Consider the following 20914-nt stretch of genomic DNA (forward strand, 5'->3'; position numbering starts at 1 on the left):
CCAAGATACAATTTGCATTTCACTAATTATATGCATAATGTCATCCTTTTCGTGACTTCCCAAACAGTCAGCCAGGTTGCAGTCTCTGTGATATGAGGGTTTTACAGCACACAGCAGAGCAAGACAGATGTACAGCTGAGATAACTTCCATTTACAGTGTAAGCCTGGGATAGCCACAGTGTAGAGGCCATATACTATTTATGGGTTAATCGATACAGTAGCTGGATGACACCATGTCCCTGCTACTTTCTGTCATGATGATGGCTCACTAATTTTGGAACGGCTGCTTTCTCCTCCTGCCTTCAGTAGCCTGCAAGACGGTTTAATTTGGCTGTAAAAACGCCAATCACCGGGTTACTTCTTGTTCCTGGGGGAGGTCATGATGGGGGCAAGTCCATAGGAGGAAATATATTCGCATAGTTCTCTTAGAGACACTGCTAACCCCTGACATCCCATTTGGGTTGTAATTTCATGTTGTTAAAGTGACAGGGACCCAGCCTCTGTGCTTAGAGACGGGGAGGCAGGGGCGAGTCTTGATCAGAGAGGCCTTTAATTCTTGTTCTCTGAGTAAGGATGTAGGAGTATGTGTGTGTGTGTCTGTGTGTGTGTGTGAGACAGAGACAGAGAAGGAGGGTGTGTGTGCATTGCCATTTTGCTGTGAGTGTTTTACATTTTGCTGCATTCGTGTGCACATCGAGCACACACACACACACACACACACACACACACACACACACACACAGACACACAGCGTGTTTTGGTATTTGTATGTATCTTTTTTTGCTGGCAGGGGTCAGCTCACATCAGAGGCACAGGGGGAGACCCGGGACCATCCCACTCTGCAGAGATACTGCTGGCTTGAGAGAAAAAAAAGAAGAAGAGAGAGACAAGTGGTGAAAAAAACCTCATTACCTTAGTACTAAGACTTTAACGCTCCTTCCTTGAACTGGCTTTGATCTCTTCCTAATGTGGATATATGGGAGAACTGATGCTTTTACCGTGATGAAAGCTAACGTTTAACTGCTCACATTAAATTAGTGAGGAAAAGGCATCAGGCATGTTTGCGTTTTGGGGCGGGGGGTTGCTTAACAAAAAATTTTTTTGCACCAGTTATAAAACATAGGCTGCAGACACTGTGATCGTATTATTCCAATCACATACAATTACAAACTTATATCTTATAAAGGCCAACACCATTGTGATGTTTTGTGTATTAGCATTTCCTCTTATCAAGGGTATAGTTCCCCAAATATATCTACGTCCTCCATTTACTGTTTATACTGTATGTACGTATGTATGTATACATGCTATTAAGTGGATAGGGTATTTTACTTTGTATTACATTACATTACTGATGCACCAAAGCTTTTGGACTGTACGATTATGAATATTGCTCTGTTTATTTAATCCTTAGATATCCACCCCCTTGGTTTATCGTTCAATCTGTTCATTTGTTTATCTTTAAACATATTTAGAGCAATCTGTTTTTTCGCCTGTTTGCACTAGTTTGTTGCTAAAAATGCATTGCATTTGGTCTAGCCTAATGAGTTAATGAAATCTAAGTCAATAATTTTTATTGCACAAAACAAGTTAAATCTAATTATTATTATGAACCTAAAAACATTGAAAATGTATCTGACTTAATAAAATGTTGTTAGTGTGTGTTGCATATTAAGACAACACTTATAACAAACCATTTAAAAGAACAAGGGACCAATAGTAATAATTAGCTATTAAGTCATACTGTACATGTCTCCGTAGCAATGTTATCATGACAGATTCAGACTAAACAGTGAGAAAGGTTAAATCCAGTGACGATGAAGCCACTGACACACTGTCTGTTGACATCAGTGGAATATTATTCATTCAGTTTGTGGTTTTGCGGCTGCTGATTATGAGCCTACCGTGTGTGATGATCAGCTAATAACCCATGAGCTGTGATTCATACAGGGGCGCTGCCAGAGACTTGGGCCACATCAGGCCCCACCACCACCACCACCACACGACCACTTCCTTTACAAATAGTCCTCCTGTCAATGCGAGTCATTTTTGCCAGCCACAAACCTTGGTCACCAAGATAAAGGACAACTCGCCCAGTGACAGCTTGTTCCTCACTTTGTCTTTCACTTTTCCTGCACCTTCTCTAATTCACTCCATTTTCCTCATCACCAGCACTCATCTCACTTCTGTACGCTACAATATCACCTGAGGAGGGCCCTGCTTATGTGGAGTACACACATAACAAATATGATAACAAGTCCTATAATATAATAGCCTACTAATAAACATGCAATAAACATTTCACCTCATATCATTTTGCTGACTTTAATTGACTGGGAAAAATAATATCCTTCACAGTATTGACCTAAATTGCCTTCAGTTGTGCATCACCACCGGTAGATGTAGCCTAAATTACCGTATTTCAGTGTGAATGAAGGTATTATGAGAGTAGCCTATTATTAAAAAAAAACTGGCTGTCACTTTAATACAGACTAAATCAGTGAATGCCTCAAACTGTCCAGCAGCATCCAGTACACACTATAGGCTGTAGGAGGACACTCGGTGTGTGTGTGGTGTCCGCCCCTGAGAAGTAAAGAGTTAACGGAGCGGTGGGTTTGCCCATTCTCCTGCTGTGAGTGACGCGATCGTCTCTCTTATCCCTCAACTTTGCCTGTTGCCAGACCAGGCAGCCGAGGTGGACGCTGGGCTATCACCGCTTACATTCTTAACGCGACCACACCAAAATAACTAAATAGTCCTCCCACCCGCCGCCACCTCCTTTATTTATTGTTTTTTTCCGCTGACTTTTCGCCGCAGGCTCGCGATTCCGTAACGATGATTTTTAGTTTTCCTTTCCATCGGACTCCCCGATGTTGTGCAGTCTACTACACGAAGGCGTGAATCTTCTTTGAGTAGAGGTGGATCCTCCCGGATACAGCGAGGGGGCATATCAAATCAAAAAGAAAAAAAAAGAAAGAAGAAGGAGAAGAAGAGTTTCGCGGAAATCCCCACAAATAAAAAATGCCACGGAGGAAACAAGAGGCGCCCAGGCGCGCAGCAGGTATGTGTGTGTGTCTCTCTGTGTGTATCCAACTATAATGTGCGTAAATAAATCTAAGGCTATACTATCACAAAGCTGCGGATGTTACCTTTGTTTTGTAAAGCTCACTTTACAGTCACCGCATTTCCGTTTCCCCCCACTGTGTTTTCTAAACGATGCGCTTTGTCACTCTTGGCTACTCTTACCTGACCTCATAGAAACTGTTGTCTTTTAGAAAACGGATGTGTACACTTTCTATATAGAAACAACAGATCTGCGTTTTCGCTCTCCACGCCGCGCAGCCACACTGTTAGTCCCATCGGATGAGTTGGCTTTGCTGTAAACTTTCGCTTCCTATTGTTCCCAACTTGAAATCCCTGATAGTTGACCGATGTTTATTAGATGTGTGAGAATAAACCCTCTCCATATAAGCAGTGTTTTCTTGATGGTGAGTGCCCGAGGCGTGTCATAAGGGGGGGTGGGGGGGACTGGACGTGAAAGGCTTTGTGCGCATTTGATTCGAGCGCATAACTTCTTTGCACAAGCGGAAAAAAGCCCCTACCTCTGAGCTTTTTTTCTTTCTTCTTTTTCTTGGGATAAGATAAACAATTTGAGGGCAGACAATGGGGTTTCGTGGGCTGGAAGGAGCCATAATCGACAGTTGCCATGTCTGATTTGACGGTTGATTGATTGGCTGTCATGCGGCTTTGATCTGATCCTTCCCGATTTGCATCAGAAAATCACTTCCCACCATGTGCTGCAGGCCCCTGACGTCACGTTTAAACCACTTTGAAAGGCCCTGTGTACTTTTTACTCTCTCTGCCCCTCTCTCTCTCTCTCTTTCTCTCACACACACACACACACACACATACACACTCTCTCTTGCTCCCTCTTTCTCTCACTCTAATGGTCAAGTAACTCACCAAAAAGTGAAAGAAGGAGGGACAAAGTGGTTTCACAGTGAGACATCACACACACAGACAGACGCACACACTTCCAGTAGAGAACATCACACTCCTATGTGCACATGCTCACTTGTTCACTTTGAACACACACACACACACACACACTCACACACACACACACACACACACACACACACTCAGTGGGTAGAGGAGGCGGGAGGAGTGGGTTAGGGGTTGTAAAAGGAGCCGTGTGCTATGTAATGGAGGGGAGGAATGGGTTTGCTCTGTCAGACCGGGCCGTCACAACGGCTTTGTTTCATGTTTGATTTAATTGTCTCTCCCCTGACAGGCCCATTCATCAATGGCTTTAATGGTCAATCAGAGACAGGCTGAGTGAGTGCTCCCATTCTGTTTAGCCATAAGCTGGCCTGGGCTTTTATTTCATCAAAATGCCCTAGCCTAATGTACATGCTCACTGGCTCAGAGTGGCCGCGGGGAGCACATAAAGAATGACTGAAAGCTTTCTGATTTCAGATCAGTGAGAAGGATGTTTTTTTTTTTTTCATCTCCTCCTCTCCACTCCACTCTCTCCTCCCTGCTACACTGCTGTTTCTCTGTTGACGAAAGGGAATAAAAGGCTGTAATATAGATCGTTTTGTGTTTTTAGAAAACAACTTTTTCTCTCTTAAACCACGCTTCTTTGTTCATTCATTCATCTATTCATTTCTTCATTTTTTCATGCTCCCCTTCCACCCCTGTCAGTCAGCCCGTGCAGCTGCAAGTTATAAAGTTGTCAACTGTTCAGTGGCACACAAAGGGTGATGATGAATTGATTGCAGCACAGAGCATGGTGATAGAGAGAGCAAAGAAAAGGATGACAGATGATGGGCCTTGATTAGGGACTTAGGGGGAGAGTCAGCCCACTGCAACCTTGAGACTTGCATGAAAAATCCTCCCCTCCACCCACCCCTGCACATACACACACACCCTGCCTTGCTCTCATTGTCTCTCAAACACACTCTCTCCGCTTCTCCCTCTCTTTCTTTCCTTCCTCCGTGTGAGAGGGTTTCTCTCTCCCTCTCTCCACAGTAGAAAACTTGTTTTGCCTGCTTCATTAGCGTTGGTCCAATTAGCCGTGAGGCTGATGGAGTCCTGACAGGCCCTGTGATTGGAGATGACAAGCTCGGGGTGCCCAGCCCAATGAGGTTTGCCACCACTTTGATGTAATCAACTTGATATTACACAGAGCCGCTCGCCTTTGGTTGTGCTGTAACTCAATTTTCCGCTGCAGGTGACAAATGGGCCTGCGTACCTGGGTCAGGTCTGAGTGCTCTTAACAACCAAGGGCAGCTGGCCACGTAAACAGCCGAGCAAACATGAGAAAAACACTCTCCCAGCTGTGGAAATACAGACCTCCTTCCTTTTGCTGCGCTGCAAAAGCCGGAGCCCCGGAGCTCGGAGCTGTTGAAACGGCTGCAGAAAGTTGAAAAACCCCTCCGACTTAACAGGAAGTCGACATCGGCTTTACAGCACATGGGCAAAGACGCAGCTATTCCACTGGAATGTCTAACCTGCACAGTATGTCTGCAGAGGGGTGGCAGTGTATTTGCAGTATTTAGAGGGTTGTGTGTGTCAGTGCACTGTCAGGCCACCAGAGAGAGAGAGAGAGAGAGAGAGAGAGAGAGAGAGACCCCCTCTCCCCCTTTTCTCTGTCATAACCTGTACTCTGGTCATTTGTCTGTGAGTGAGTCCAACACTGAAGTAGAGGGGTGGGGGAGTCTGATGTGTACCAGGGCAACGGTCTCCTCTTTCTGCAGGGTCAGGATTATAGCTGCCAGACTGGCAGCCATCACTCATGTCTTTCTGAGTGTGTGTGTGTGTGTGTGTCTGTGCATGCTCAGATCAACAGGCACTTTCTGATTTGTTGGGTTTAAGTGTGTGTGTGTGCGTGCATGTGTGCGTGCGTGCGCTGTTTGGCTAGTGATAGCGATGAAAGGAATTGTAACTGTAGCCCCCCTGTTGGGGTCGGGCCATAATTCTCCTGACCCTGTAAGCCTTTTACGTCGCCTAGTTTCTTCTTCTTCTCCTTTCTCTCTGTCTCCATGCATTACCTATACAGTATACATATGTCGTCATATTGCACACAAACATGGCAGTATTGGTGCTTGTAAAGACACAAGCATTCACGTTACAGGCACATGCGCACATGTTGTGACTGAGGTTGTAAAAGCAGCAGTCATGTGAAGTAAGCTGTTTTTATATCTGTCTGCCTTCCTGTAGTTTATGTGTGAAAAGCCTGCCTTTACGGAAGCAGCAGGGGAGCCCGAGCTGGGACCTAATTGTTCGGCCAACATACGGACTGACAGCGTTAGCAAGCTTTAACAACAACCCGCCTCCGCTGGCGTTGTTTGCAGGTGTGAGCGTAGCGAATGTTTTGGCCTTGCAGGGCCTGTTGCTAATGAAAGTCCTGTGGCTGGATTCCGGTGAGGTTGAGTCACGTCTGTGATCTATGTGTCTGATAAGTGCATACCTAATGAGGCTGTGAGCACCAGTGGAAGGAGGAGGAGGAGGAGGAGGAGGGCTGACAGAGTGTTTCCCACAGGTATTGACAGATGCCTTTTTGTTTTTGCCATAGGCTCCGACTCCATAAATCCTGCCTGTGTAATGATAACAGTGCCACCCTGCCAGCCAGTGAGTGAAAGAGAGAGTGTAGGAGAAGAGAGAAGGAGGGCAGAGGGAGGGGGGGGGGGGGGGGGGGGGGGGGTGAGGAGGAGGAGGAGGTGCTGGTTGGTTGGTGGTGGGGACGAAAAGGAGAAGAAGAGCGGGGGCGGTGAAATGGGCCTTCTCTCCTTTTTAACACACACTTGGCAGATGTCAAGCCATAGGGTTGGACTCCGGGAGAGAAAGAGGAGTGTAAGTGCTGTAGTAGTGTCACAAATAGAAAACCGTTAGCCCTCCACTCTTCCTTTCAGCTTTCAGTGTGCTTTCAGCCGAGGTTTTCAGCCGGGACTGCTGTCTGGGCACTGAGTCGGAGGCTTTGTAAAAATAGTCCCACCGCTGTTGTGATAGATGCAGCTGCACTGTGGCGACAATTGGGACGGACTGGATCCCTCCAACCCAACTCCCACCCACCCTCTCTCTCTCTCTCTCTCTCTCTCATTCTCATTCTCCCACCCCTCCCAGAGGTAGAGAGCGTCAGAGCCTGGTGGGATGTGTGCTCTTTTCGGGGAAACTGAGCCGCTCCGGTCTTCAGGGGTCCTGAAACCCAATCCAGAAGGAGAATAGCTCGGCCATGCCAGAGAGCCGATTTCCTTTTCAACAGAGTCATTTATCACTGACCCACCCTTCGCTTCTGACACGGTGACGTGTGTCATTTATCAAACAGGCTTTACCAGACACACAGAGAAGGGAGGTGGATAGGGGGCAGAGAGGAGGAGAAAGAGAGAGAGAGAGTGAAAGAGGGGGAAACAAGACAGAGAGTGGACAGAGGGAGACAAAGAGAAGGAGAGGAATGGAGAATGAGGTGCAGAGTCAGTGGGGAGAGACAGAGGAATAGAGAGCTAGAAAAAAAGAGTCTGTCGTTTTTGTATGAGAGAGAGTTTTTCCAGGGAAGAGTGAGTTTTCCTCAAACCCTTGAGGAGATGTGTTTGGGAGGGGAGATTTTTTCGAGATGACAAGGAGGATTGAGTTACACTGAGTTGTGTTGTGATGAGTGACAGAATGTTCTACCGTGACACATCTCTAGATGTCTGAATGAAGCGGAGAAATATGCTTTATGTCCGACAAGTGTGTTAGTGTTGTGTACACATAATATATGCACAGCAGACATTCACAGGGGCTCTGTAGAGGTGAGCATGTGTGTGTGCACACGTGTGGCCATATGGCGTCAATGTTTAATGTTATAATAGTGTGTGTGTGTGTGTGTGTGTGTGTGTGTGTGTGCTGCTCCCTGATGAGCAGAGCTGACAGGTATCACTCATGCAGCAGCCTGGCCTTTAAATGAACCCGAGCTGCTCTGCTCTCCCGTGGCCCTAACAGGCTCTCTCCAAGATGGATGCTTCTTTAAAAATCAGATTAATGATGGATACCAGGCTTATAGTGCCATTTATCATGAAGAATATTATTTAGGCCGGCCGTGTATGGCTGTAACTGGAGAGCCAGGACGAGAAGAAGCAGGGTGGAAAGCCTTAGACAGACACTCACTGTGTGATGGATGGCTGAGCGCTCTCTCTGAGTGTTACTAGACACCAGTGCCGCAGCAGTAGGCCATAATCAGATAGCCCAGGGATGTTTATCCCGCAACTACACTACCCAGATTGCCTTGCCTGGAGGGTTGCTTTATGAAAGGTGTAGTCTGTCATTATTATCATCTTTAAAAAGTTAGTGGAATCATGAAGAAAAAAAAAACTCCAGACACCGAAGGGCACACACAAGACTCGATGGAGCTTATTGCAATTATAGATTATAAAATGATCCATTGGATCCAATATAGCCCAGTGTAATGATTACCTACAAGTTTCCATTTAGCTTGGCCTAGAAGTGTCCACAGCCCTGCACTATTCCCCAACAACCATGAATAAAAGAGTACAGTGAAAGGTCAAGGCAAGGCCAGCTCTGCTGCTGCTACAGAAAAGTAAAAAAAAACAAAAAAAAACAGTTGTTTTGTTTTTTGTGGCCTCTTCGTGTTCCTTCTCTCTGTCTCCTGCCTCCTCCTCCTCCTACACACTACTGTGATTTATAGTGGCCATCCATCTTTAGGCTGCGTCCATCACCTCCTCGTTGCTAGGCGATCATGGCAGCAGCTGTGTGTTGTGAGAGGGGTTTGGTTGTCCCACTCCCAAGCCCCAACTTTATTCCCATCAGCCCCCGCCCTCCTCCCCTTTACCCTAAGATTCAACTGTAAACAGTCCCAGGTTTAGTCTCGGCCACAAACAGCGAAACAAACTTCATCCTGGTTTTAAGAGCTGAATCCGTGTCTTTGTTTCATTGTTAACTCCAGCTCCAGTCCCGACCCTGTTGTCAGTTCTTTGGCCGATTATTTATCTACATTATTATTACCATCATCTCAGACACAGTAGTGTCAGTGTCAGTTTAATCCCAGACCTTAAAGAAAAAATACATTTTTAGCTCTTTTTTTTTTTTTTTTTTTTTTTTACAATAAACCTGCTGGTAGAGAAACAGACACCTGGACACACTGCAATGACAGCAGCATCATACAGTATAATTCAGAGTTTGATCAATTAATTACAAGGAAGAACAAAGACAAAGGTGAACAGAGCTTTGAACACTCAAATGATTAACTAACTTGACAGTGCAACGTGGTGCAAATTTAATCTATTACATTTACTTTTGTTTTTTTTGTTTTTTTTTTGCATGCAGTTTTTCTATGCAAGTGTGATGGACAGTTCAGGTACACACAACTACGTATTCAGATAGTTTATTTAGATTACTGGGTTAAAACTGCCATGTTGTTTAAAATCTCTCAGAGCACTGGTATTTCCGAGGCTCCAGGTATAAATCTGTTTTGCAAAATCCCTGTCTCTCTGCAAAAAAATGTTGGCGAGTGAAAGAATTCTGGCATAAACTATGAAATTAAGATGCACACAGTAGTCTTGAGTGTTGGACCAAGTTCACAGAGAGTAACCTAAACTTAGTTTGAGCCCCACCTTCATCCTCTTCCAGCCCCATTCACACAACCTGATGACCTTTTAACAGCATTGTTATACGAGGGCTTAAAGAGTTTTTAAGGAATGGGGAAATAAATAGCGGTTCTGCTTCAGGGAGCTTTACTTGAGGAAGGCGTATGGAAAGAGTGATGGAAAGAAAGAGGCAGAGGAGTGGGTTGAAGGAAGTTTGACTGACTACATATCATCAGGCGAGACAGACTCCATGTGTATGTCGGACTGGAACACCGTCTTCCCGCAGCACCTCGATCCCCATTACTGCCCTTGGATCTGCACCTGTGGAAGCAGTTTGTGTCGGGCGGAGGAGGGGGTTGTGCTTATTTCTGTTTTGTTTATCGTTTATTGTGACTGCATCAAGTTCCAAACTGGGTCTTTATGAGTTCGGTCACCTCATTCTTTAACGTGTTAACGTTAGTTACGGTGAAGAGGGGGGTGGGCCTTTATGTGTTTGTGGCTCGTCTCATGTCAGATAAACGGAATGAATTTTCGGGTCTCGAAGGTTTGTATGTGCAGCTGGCAGCTTTGAGGTCATAACACAAACAATCAGCCGAGGGTTGAATCCATTCAGTGTCTGCGTCCTTTTCTCTTTCTTTTCCCCTTTTTGCTGTCTCGCTGTCTCTGCCTCACTTTCTCTTTGTCTCTCAGTCTGTTTCTCTCTCTCTCTCTCTCTCTCTCTCTCTCTCTCTCTCTCTCTCTCTCCTCTTACTATGTGCATTGACAAGGTTCAGCCCTAAGCTTTGCCTGGGGCCAGAATGATCTCTCTGTTTTTCCCATCTCCCATATCACACATCCTGCACTACAATCGGCGGACACAATGTATTCACAATGCCATCAGGGGGTAGAGAACACACACAAATAAAAACTGACAAAGACATCCATGATCGCTTGTAACATGATAGCTCCAGATAGCTTGAGACTAATGTAGTAGCAGAGTTATGCATTAAAAAAAAAAAAAAGCAGAAAATGAGTAGCACTCGATAGCCTTCACCGGTCATATCTGAAAAAGCGACTTAATGTCAGGGCTTGTTAATTTTTCAGATGGCCACAGATCACCTGTTACATATTTTCTCGTGGGACTTTGAACCAGCCTGTAAGGATCAAAGGGAACAGAGGCAGAGAACTAAGTTTGATTGAGTGTGTTACTTTGACAAATGTGTACAACAGAAAGGCATTTTAGGTATGTTACTGATCTGCTGCTATTTTGACAGAATGGGGCTGTTTTTGGACTAAATTATTCTGATCTATTTAAAGAGTTTTAGGCTGCTGGGAAACTTGAGAGAGTGGGTGGAAGTCTGCGGTTTGTGTTTCTTTTTTTTTTTTTTTTGATTGAGACTGGGGTGACTTCCTGTCCTGTAGTGTTCTGGAGCTGTTTCCTGTCAGTAAGAGCCCCCCGCTGAGGGGCCGTGTTGGTGTAAGGGCGTCAAGGTCCAGTTAAAATACTGTACACATGTCAAGAAACTCTTGTCATGTTGTGACACAGTTTAACTCTCTCCTCTCTGAGCCCCCCCACCCCTCCTGCACTAACCAACCAACTGACTTCAAATATATCAGCCAATGCCTGATCAAAGGCCTTGGCAACAAGGTCTAACCCGCTTCCTTTTCTCTTCACCTGGATCGTAAAAAATATATATATATATATATATATGCATAGTTTTAATATTTGTTCAACTGAAATCAGTATCCAGTCATTTATTTTCTGTCTTTTTTGTGCGTGTGTGTTGTTTGGATTTTTGTTGTCTTTGAACAATGCCATAAAACTTTTCCTGTAATCTTTACAGTAAGCTCGGGGACCACCCATGTAGACAATTTCCTCTCCCCTCCCTGGATCCCTGTAGTGTCTTTGTGCATGGTACAGTTCTTTATGCATACAGTTATAAAGTGATAAATAATGAGGTAATCAAGCTTTGAAACCCATGCAAACATTGTTTTTCCTCTTAGGGTGTTAATTAAGCATTCTCATTTTTCTTTTGTATCACTATAATACACTATAATATACACTCTGAATTGTAATTTATATTTTGATTCAGTTACAATTATTACAGTTACATTATTTCACACCGTAGTCGGTGCTCCCGACTGTGCAGCGTCCCTTTTAAAGTGAGAGAAACACAGATGAAATATTGTTCTCATGATGACCGCACAAAGGACTAGGATTTTTTATATCACAATGCCTGCGGCAAGGTTGTAGTGTTTTTTTTTTCTCAGAGACCAAGCAGTCATTTGGGTACGAAGGGTCAGACTCAGGTAGAGTTTTTAATGACACATCCTGTTTATCCCGCTGCTGTTGGGTGTGATCTGGCTCCCAGACTGTTTCTCCAGCCATGGAGGCCAGACCAGGAATATGCACTGTGGTCATCAAGGGGCTGATTTAAGAAAACAGACTGGAGTCCGTCGTATATAGCTTGAAGATTGACTCGTTTGAAAATTCACGAAAAACACACTCAAATGTAGCCTATGTGTGGAGTTTAAATTGTGTGCATGTTTGAGCCGCTGTAGGCTCCTTGAGAAACACATGATAGTATGTGGTCCTATCACTCTTGCATATGAGGCCTATTTAAAAACACAGCATCAAAAAACAGACAGTGCTTTCAGCAGCACTTGAGGAAAAATAACCCATGGGACAGAGGGAAGGAGACACACAGAGAGAGAGAGAGAGAGAGAGAGAGAGAGAGAGAGAGAGAGAGAGAGAGAGAGAGAGAGAGAGAGAGAGAGAGAGAGAGAGAGAGAGAGAGAGAGAGAGAGAGAGAGAGAGAGAGAGAGAGAGAGAGAGAGAGAGACTCTACGCTCTGCTTTAGAGGCAGCCACAGCACCTTCCTGCTTAATCACCCCGTGTCCCTGCCCTGTCTGTTGTTCCTGATCGTCAGAGCAGCACTGCAGTATTTCTATCAGATGATCTCTCCCGCTTCATCTGCGGCCCTTATGTTTATGAAAATGATACTCCACAGGAATGCCTCCTGGAAGCCAAGATGTCACTGTCTTTCCTCATCTCTTGCATCTACGTGCACATATGAGTGTGTGTGTGTGTGTGTGTGTGTGTGTGTGTGTGTGTGTGTTTGGGGGAGGGGGAGGGGTGCGGGGGTGTCATAATTGACTGAGTAGCTTTATTTATAATTACGTGAGAGTGTATTTGAGGTTGTGTGTCCTCTCTGCATGTGAGCCTAACATTTTCTGCAGCTCGTGTGTTTGCATGAATGTGTTACTGCTATTTCTGTGTGAGCCGTGAGTGAGATGTTGATTGTGCGAATGCGCACCTCCTACCCTTCTTACCACCCCCCCACCCCCCACACCCCCTCTCCCCAAAGGAATCATTCATGGAACCTAATGATTCTTGTCTTTTCCCCACATGGCATCAGCTCACTTTATCATTACATGAACACACACACTCCCTTTCTCTCTGTCACACACACACACCAGGAAAACTCATACATTGGTGCTATACCATATGCTTAGATATTAGTTAAGACTGCATCCAAGAGTATTGTTGTATTCATAATCCTCTTCCTTTTTTATTCTAAGGGAGCCTCTATACTCCCATCACCTTTTATTAGCTTGATAAATCACCTCTGTTGTCAGTCAAGCCAGGGAGAATAATTGGATGTGGTTGTCGCCCTCTGTGATGGATTATCAGTCATTGGGGATTAAATTAACAGATAGTGCTCAGACATAATGGTTTTTGTTTTGCATTTTAAATTGCCTGGGAGCACGGCTAGACTCTGTAGGTTTTATAGTGGATCCTTTTGGACTACTCTCCTCCTCTCGGTGCTATCTAGGCTTAATGACAAATGAACAATAACCTATAGCGCTGCGGCTCTATTAGTATGAAATGTAAAACATTTAAGCAAGAAGTTCAGCCACAGAGAGAGGGAGTAAGTGGTCCGGCAATGCTTATAGATGTGACAGCCTGACATGAAACTGGATATAGCAGTAGTTTGATGAAATAGGAAGACAAATATGAAGAAATGTGTGCAGCGTTTTCTTGTTGAGGAAGAGAAAAGTGACCTGACAACTTGGTCAAGCAGTGTGGCAGGCTCGCCTGATGCAAGCTGACATCTGTGACCAGCTAGTCAGGACACAAACACATTAACTACCTCATCCTGGCTGGATTTCCTCCTTCAAATGAGAATCTGACACCAACACCTTCCATAGGACGAGCGGAGAAGAAAGTAAAGCAAAAGCAACGAGGGCAGCCGCTTGAGCCCCGGTGGCAGTGAGATGTCTTCCTCGTGTGTTTGCTGGAGCGTTAGCGATTTACCTCCTCGGCCCCTTCTCCATCCTCCCAGACCCCTCCCTCCCTCCCCTCCACGTCCACATTATCATAATTGTGTCCAGGACATGAGGGGCTGGGGAAGTGATCATGTCATTTTATTTACACCCTGCTTGGCCCTTTTTACAAACGACATGCCGCTGACTGCCAAGCGAACTGGGGCCCGACGACATCTTTTGATCAGGGCTGTCGGGCCCTATCAGCAGAGAATGGCAGGTAATGGATACCCAGTGACAAACCAAATCTCCGGGAGGACGAAGAGGGGGCCGCACCTGCCAGGTCTCCATTAGACTGGCCTCTCAGTGGGGCTGCCTGCTGACTGTGCCCCCAGGGCCCAAATCAGACCAGCGCCAGCCGCATGGCTGCCTAGAGATTGGCTGTTAGCACTGGAAATGAGAGTTATTTCAGCTATGACATTTTTGTTTAGACTGGACACGTGTGTGTGTGTGTGGGGCAGTGGGGAGAATGAAGGATTTAGTCACAGTGTGTGTGTGTGTGTGTCTGTGTGCATGTCTGTTTGTCTCCACATGCACAGGCTCAACTGTGCCCAAACCATTAAACTCTATACCTACAGCTTCTTTCTGTGGCATTTGTCTTAGTTTACAATATTGTCCTAACGGCCTCAGACCTGTCCACAGGCCATCCACTGTTTTCAGACATTATTTGTTTTTCCTTAAGTTGAGCGGTTTAGTGAGTGAGGTGGACAGGAAATGAGGGAGGCGGGCGGGGGGAGGGGGGGCGGGGGGCATGGTGACAGTGCGGAAGAAGGGGGTGAGCGGTGGGTGAGTTGCCGTTGGGTGGGTAGGCTCGTCACCGCAGGAGACACAGGAGTTTGTGTGTGTGTGTGTGTGTGTGTATATATATGTGGGTGTGTACATGCAAAAGCATTCATACACTTATCGTCTCTCTCCATGTGCGCAGTGGGCGCCAGCATGAAAAGTGACACGTCGCTTATGCATCGCCATCACATTGACGGCCCTCCCTTTGATCTCATCCTCTTTATCCCTCTTTTCCCTCAGTCACATTTTATCCATCCCTTTTTATTTTGTTCTCTTTTCCTTTTTACTGATGTGTGAAATTTCTTCGTATTATGTTTGCATGACATTTAACACCTGTTTGGACTGGATTGAGGTTTGCTTTTTAAAAATGCAGCTCCAGCCCAGAGTATTGACTATCTCCTACATGTTAGGAAACTAATGAGCTCAGTTCAGTCCAGATGACATTGTTGGCTGTCTATTCAACATGTCAAAATTTCACAACAAAATTCTGACATCTTTCTCTTGAAATTCTTTAAGATGTGCTCTTTGTCTGTGTGCCTGTGTGTGTGTGTGCGTGCGTGCGTGTGTGTGTGTGTGTGAGAGAGAGTCCGTATGTATGTGTGTGTGTAATCAGAGAAGAGGCAGATGAAGAGGCGTCAGACATATTAACTGACAGATGGAGGTTGATCCAACTCATTTATTACCCCAGAGGAGAATGCCACAGTGAGATTGGGCTTCATTAATTTCAGATTTAGTTTTCATTTCAAGCTGTTGCGCCCTGAGATAAATAAAATGGCGCATTATGTTTTTGCCAAGATATTTCTTTTTTGTTTTCCTCCAATAGAAGGAGTGAAAAGAGGGGAGGCATAAGATCCGTGTGGCTGGGGTAGTATATAAATACAGGCTCGCCTAGAGGAAAATAACACCTCAACGGTTGATGAGGTGAAATGGGATGACTGTAATTTCTCAGCTCAGCTTTAAAGGCTCCCACACAGATGGCTCATTTATCCCTGGGAGTCCTCGGGCACACATAGCAGGGAAACTTTTTCTCCAGTTATTCTAACATGGCGTTTTCACTCCCTGCAATTTAACTCATCTCTTTCTTCCTCTCTCTTTGTTTCCATTCTGCTTGCAGCCTATTCTCCCGAGGAGCTGACAGAGCACACTGTGGTGGAGGACGAGGAGGCGGAAGCAGACGACCTGCCCTCAGCCCCTCAGGATGACCTTCCCATGAAAGATGAGTTTGTGGAGCAAAGTGCCGGGCCTGCCAAGGAGCAGGCATGTGACCAGGAATCAGCCGGGGTCGCAGAGCTCTCGGGACATGAGATGGACAGCGAGTCACATGTCAGCGAGACCAGCGACCGGCTCTCAGACTTTGAGAGCCCCTCCAGAAAAGCCGAGGGCATCTTGGTCACTCCACCTCTGAATGGTGGCACTAAGACACCCCCTGTGGGCATGGACACCTTAGAACAAATGAAGGCTATCTACTCCAGCTTCTTGACCAGCCCCTTGTGGTCACCGGCGCTGAACTTTAATTCCACACCGCCACAGGCGCAGTCGTCGGCCCCCACAGAGAAGCCGGCTCGCAGCAATAGCACTAGTAGCAGTAGCAGCTGCAGCAGCGGTAGCTATGACTGGCACCAGTCTGCGGTGGCAAAGACACTACAACAGCATCCCCCCCAGAGCCGTCACCCTCCCCAGGCTGAGCCCAGCCTCTTCAGTACAGTCCAGCTCCACAGACAAAACCCAAAGCTTTTCGGCTCAATCTTCACGGGGGCCAGTAAGTTTCGCTGTAAGGGCTGCAGCGCTGCTTATGACACCCTGGTGGAGCTCACAGTCCACATGAACGACACAGGCCACTACCGCGATGACAACCAGGACAGGGCGGGCAGCAATGCAAAGCGTTGGTCGAAACCACGCAAGCGGTCCCTGCTGGAGATGGAGGGGAAGGAGGACGCCCAGAAGGTTTTGAAGTGCATGTATTGTGGCCACTCCTTCGAATCACTCCAGGACCTCAGTGTCCACATGATCAAGACCAAACACTACCAGAAAGTGCCTCTGAAGGAGCCCATGGCCCCCGTGGCAGCCAAAATCATGTCTTCTAAGAAAAGGGGACTTGTTGGTTTGGACCTCACAGGCTTGCCACGCTCACGAGAGGGAACCCCCAAAGCTAAGCACTCGCACTCGCAGGCAGACCTGAGCGAAACCTCACAGAAACCCTCCTCCAGCCCCTACACCACCACCACCACCTCTAACAACCGCTACGGCCACCAGAACGGCGCGAGCTACGCCTGGCAGTTTGAATCCAACAAATTTCAGATCCTCAAGTGTATGGAGTGTGGGAGTTCCCATAATACACTGCAAGAGCTGAGAACCCACATGATGGTGACAGGACACTTCCTGAGGGTGACCAGCTCTGTGGGAAAGAGAATCAAAACACTCCCCGAGGCCACCTCCCCCAATCCTGTGAGGGTGGCCACACCTACTGAACAGAGGGTTCAGTCTGTCCCGCTGGCACCCTCCACCTTCTCTCCTCCACCTCTCCAAACTACCCCGACTCCCCCCGCCACTTCCCCTCCCCTCAAAGAGATCAAGAAGGAGGAGGTCGAGGAGGAGTGCACTCAGCAAGAGGTTGCTGGAAATGAAAAGCAAGTGGCGGGTTCTGTGGGAAAGGAGGAGGAAACTGAGAAGGAGGAGAAATATGACATCTCAAAGTATAGCTACCTTACTGAGGAGGACCTGAAGGAGAGCCCTAAAGGGGGGTTTGATATTCTCAAATCACTGGAAAACACTGTGACATCAGCCATCAACAAGGCCCAGAGTGGGAATCCAAGCTGGGGGGGCTACCCTAGCATCCATGCAGCGTACCAGTTCCCCAACGCCCTCAAGCTTCAACAAGCCGGCATGGAAAAGAATTCCCCGATGAAGTTCTTGTTCAACGGAGGGGACGGAGCGTTGTCCAAGAACCAGCCCCTCATCTCGCCGCCGCTCAGCCAGTCGTCTCCCTTCCCCAGCAACAACTTCCAGGCGATGGAGGATTTGGTGAAAAAAGTGACTGAGAAAGTAGCAAAAGTAGAACAAAGGGTGAAGCAGTTGTCCCCAAAGAGGGAGAACCACCTCTCCCCTTGCAGTAGTGACGCTGGAGAGTCGCATAAGGGAGGAGAGTCTGACTCACCGCGGGAATGGAGGGCAGTCACCCCAGCCAATAGTGACAGGGGAAGCCATAGCGACAGAGCATCCCCGGCAACAGAACCCAAGAGAGAGACGGCAGTCAAATCCCCGCTGGCCTCTACGCTGAGATGCAGTACCGCCATTATTACTGGCCATACTCCTCCAGAGCAGCCCTTTGTCAACCCTCTAAGTGCTCTTCAGTCAGTAATGAACATTCATTTGGGGAAAGCAGCCAAGCCCTCCTTGCCAAACCAAGATCCCCTGAGCCTGCTCTCCAGACTCAGCCAGAGCATGGCTGAGAGGGCTGCTGTGGCCGCTCCTCCCTCACAGACCAAAAAGCCGGAAAGTGTAGTCGATAATAGTTTTTGCCAGCCCAGTGATGACCAGCCTATGGACCTCACAAAGGGGAAAAGTGAAAGAGGAGGCTCCGTAGGCTCCGCCCCCCTGACCCCTTCATCCACGGCCTCCTCCGTCTCTCCCTCGTCTCTTGTTACCCCTGCAAAGCTAACCGTGGTGTCTCCCTACACATCCACCAGCCCCCTACATGAAAATGCACTGTCGGATATCTCAGACATGCTGAGGAACCTGACGCAGTCCCACCACGTCTCAAAGCCTCCGTCACGATCCCGGGTCACAGACAAAGCCGAGGTGGTGGGGTCTACTCACGATGACGACGACGCGTCCCTGCACGGGCACAAGCGTAAGGGTCGTCACTCCAACTGGAACCCCCAGCACCTCCTCCTACTGCAGGCCCAGTTCGCCTCCAGCCTGAGGCAGACGTCAGAGGGGAAGTATATCATTAATGACCTAAGCCCACAGGAAAGAATGCATGTATCGCGTTTCACAGGTCTCTCAATGACCACCATAAGCCACTGGCTGGCGAACGTCAAGTACCAGCTGAGGAGAACAGGCAGAACCAAGTTCCTAAAAAACCTGGACTCTGGTCAGCCTATTTTCTTCTGTAGTGACTGTGCCTCGCAGATCAGAACCCCGGCAGCTTACGTGTGTCACCTGGAGGCCCACCTGGGGTTCAGAGTCAAGGACCTGGCCAAGTTGTCCCCCAAACAGACTGTCAGGGACTCCCATTGTCTCTCTGAGAAACTTGTGCCCCTGGAGTCCTTCCTGTCCCCACAATCACAAGAGGACTGCAGTAGCAACGCGGCGGTGTACCGCTGCCAGCTCTGTGTCCGTAAATTTGCCACTAAGCACGCCATCAAGCTTCACCTCAGCAAGAGCCATGGGAAGTCTCCAGAGGACCATCTGCTGTATGTGTGCGAACTAGAGAAACACTAAATTACTCTCAGCAGTAGACATACTGGAAAACATATGTAGAATGATGACTGTTCAAAAAAAAAAAAAAGAGAAGGAACAGAATATTTGAAAAGTGTGGTAATGCACAAAGATGCCATGAACTACTGTTAAAGACGTCAGCACAAGGTGTTTACATCTATTTGGCCTATAAACATTTCTGATTTCTCTGTGTTTCAAAAGACATTTATTTCACATCAAAATATACTGTTGGTAAAAGATATTCAGCCCAGTTTGTTGTCTCCCTCACTCTGCGTACACCTTTATGTACATATGTGAGACAACAGAGGACGGATTCATAATCACAGTGAATCTCTTGACTAGAAGGTCAGCGAATAACTTGAAATGTATTAACTATTGTATTTATTTTGTATTTTTGGTGAGTTTTGTTTTTTGAGTTGATGGTAGACTGCATGTTCAACAAGTTTTACCGATACGTTTGTACAGTCCTGTCCTGTCCAGATTTTAAAATGCCCTTTGGTCTTTTTTTTTTTTCAACACCTTAAAACAGCCAAATGCCTGGGAAAGCTCCTTACCAGAGTCTGCCAAACAGCAAAAGTTCATTGCTTGTTTTTATGGTTTTCTCTGTACAGCCTCTTAATTTTCTTGCTGATTGTAAAAGCTGCCTTGTTCTTTATCATTGAGTAAGGGGCACTTAAAATCCAGTTCTGTGTAAAAATGTTCATATAATGTATAAGCTTACAACTTGCTGTTTAAAATATGCATACTTGTTATATTTCCTAATTTAAGAGGACTATGACTATCCACTGGTGCAGAGCCTTTGAAGAAGATTAAAAAGGACATTGTTTTGCACAATAGTTTTATAAATGTTATTTGATAAAAAAAAAAAATTACAAATATGTTAATGCCTTGTGCTTCTATGATTAAATTGAATTAACTGCTGCATAAAACACTGGTTTTCTTCTTCATGTTTACCAATCAGAGAAATGTTGTAGATAAAGGTGTATTTTGAGTTGTGTTGTCCAAAATGTAGTTTCTGAGCTGTAGTCTAATTTTTCACCTGGCTTAGTGGAAAATCTGCATCTTAGAAAAAAACACACACATACACACACGCCTCCCAAATGTTGTCCCACATTGTAATGACTAAGCATTTACAAATCATCTGACAGATTGCTCACCAGCCTACATCTGCAGAAACCCTGAACAGGGCTTAAAAACCCTCAGCATTTATCTCTGCAGTTGTCTTCTCAGCCGCAATTTGTCTAGATATTCCTGGTGATTTCTGTGTCGTCGCGTTGTTGCGGGGCGGACTCGAGAGGTGCGAGTGGTGCCACTGCCTGCAAGGCGTCTGGCAGGTGGTGTGTGCTGCATGTAAACCACCAGATGTTTCTGAAACGAGCCACTGGAGGAGGAGGAGGAGGAGGCAGGCAGGCTGCAACAGCAGGCAGAGTGGGCTGATTACCACGGGGGCTTGGATGCCATCAGGAGCCCTGGGCACAGACAGCAGATCTGGCACACACCTGGACTCCAAGACTGTCCCTTGGAAAAAATAAAGCGGATCCTATATACGCGCGCTGAGACGAGCTGACAGTGGTGCAGAATGCACAGACAGGTGCTATTCCCTCAAAGCAGGCTTTTGGATCTAACAATATTACTGGCAGGTGTTGATGCCATCAGAGTAGTCACAATTCAGGCGCAGTGCCATGTAATGAGAAAGTTTTTTTATGCTTTCTGTATGCATGATAAAAGCACACACATAGAGAGAGAGAGACACACACACGCACACACATTTTTGGCCACACATTTCCTCCCATCTACCTTTG

General features: G+C 46.5%; 1 protein-coding gene across 1 annotated transcript; it reads left to right on the plus strand.

Annotated features, from left to right (window-relative positions):
* Positions 1–2701: 2701 nt before the first annotated feature.
* On the plus strand, positions 2702–19926 carry tshz3a (teashirt zinc finger homeobox 3a). Its single transcript, XM_083973757.1, has 2 exons — positions 2702–3061; positions 15787–19926. Exons 1-2 carry the CDS (start codon positions 3022–3024, stop codon positions 19113–19115), a joined length of 3369 nt encoding a protein of 1122 aa, XP_083829883.1. The 5' UTR covers positions 2702–3021; the 3' UTR covers positions 19116–19926.
* Positions 19927–20914: the final 988 nt, after the last annotated feature.

The sequence above is a fragment of the Trachurus trachurus genome, assembly GCF_905171665.1.
Source record: "Trachurus trachurus genome assembly, chromosome: 6".
Classification (NCBI taxonomy): Eukaryota; Metazoa; Chordata; class Actinopteri; order Carangiformes; family Carangidae; genus Trachurus; species Trachurus trachurus.

Coding starts and splice junctions, on each gene's coding strand:
- tshz3a (XM_083973757.1), top strand. CDS start 3,022: ATGCCACGGAGGAAACAAGAGGCGCCCAGGCGCGCAGCAG. Junction 3,062..15,786: donor GGCGCCCAGGCGCGCAGCAG/GTATGTGTGTGT, acceptor TTCTGCTTGCAG/CCTATTCTCCCGAGGAGCTG.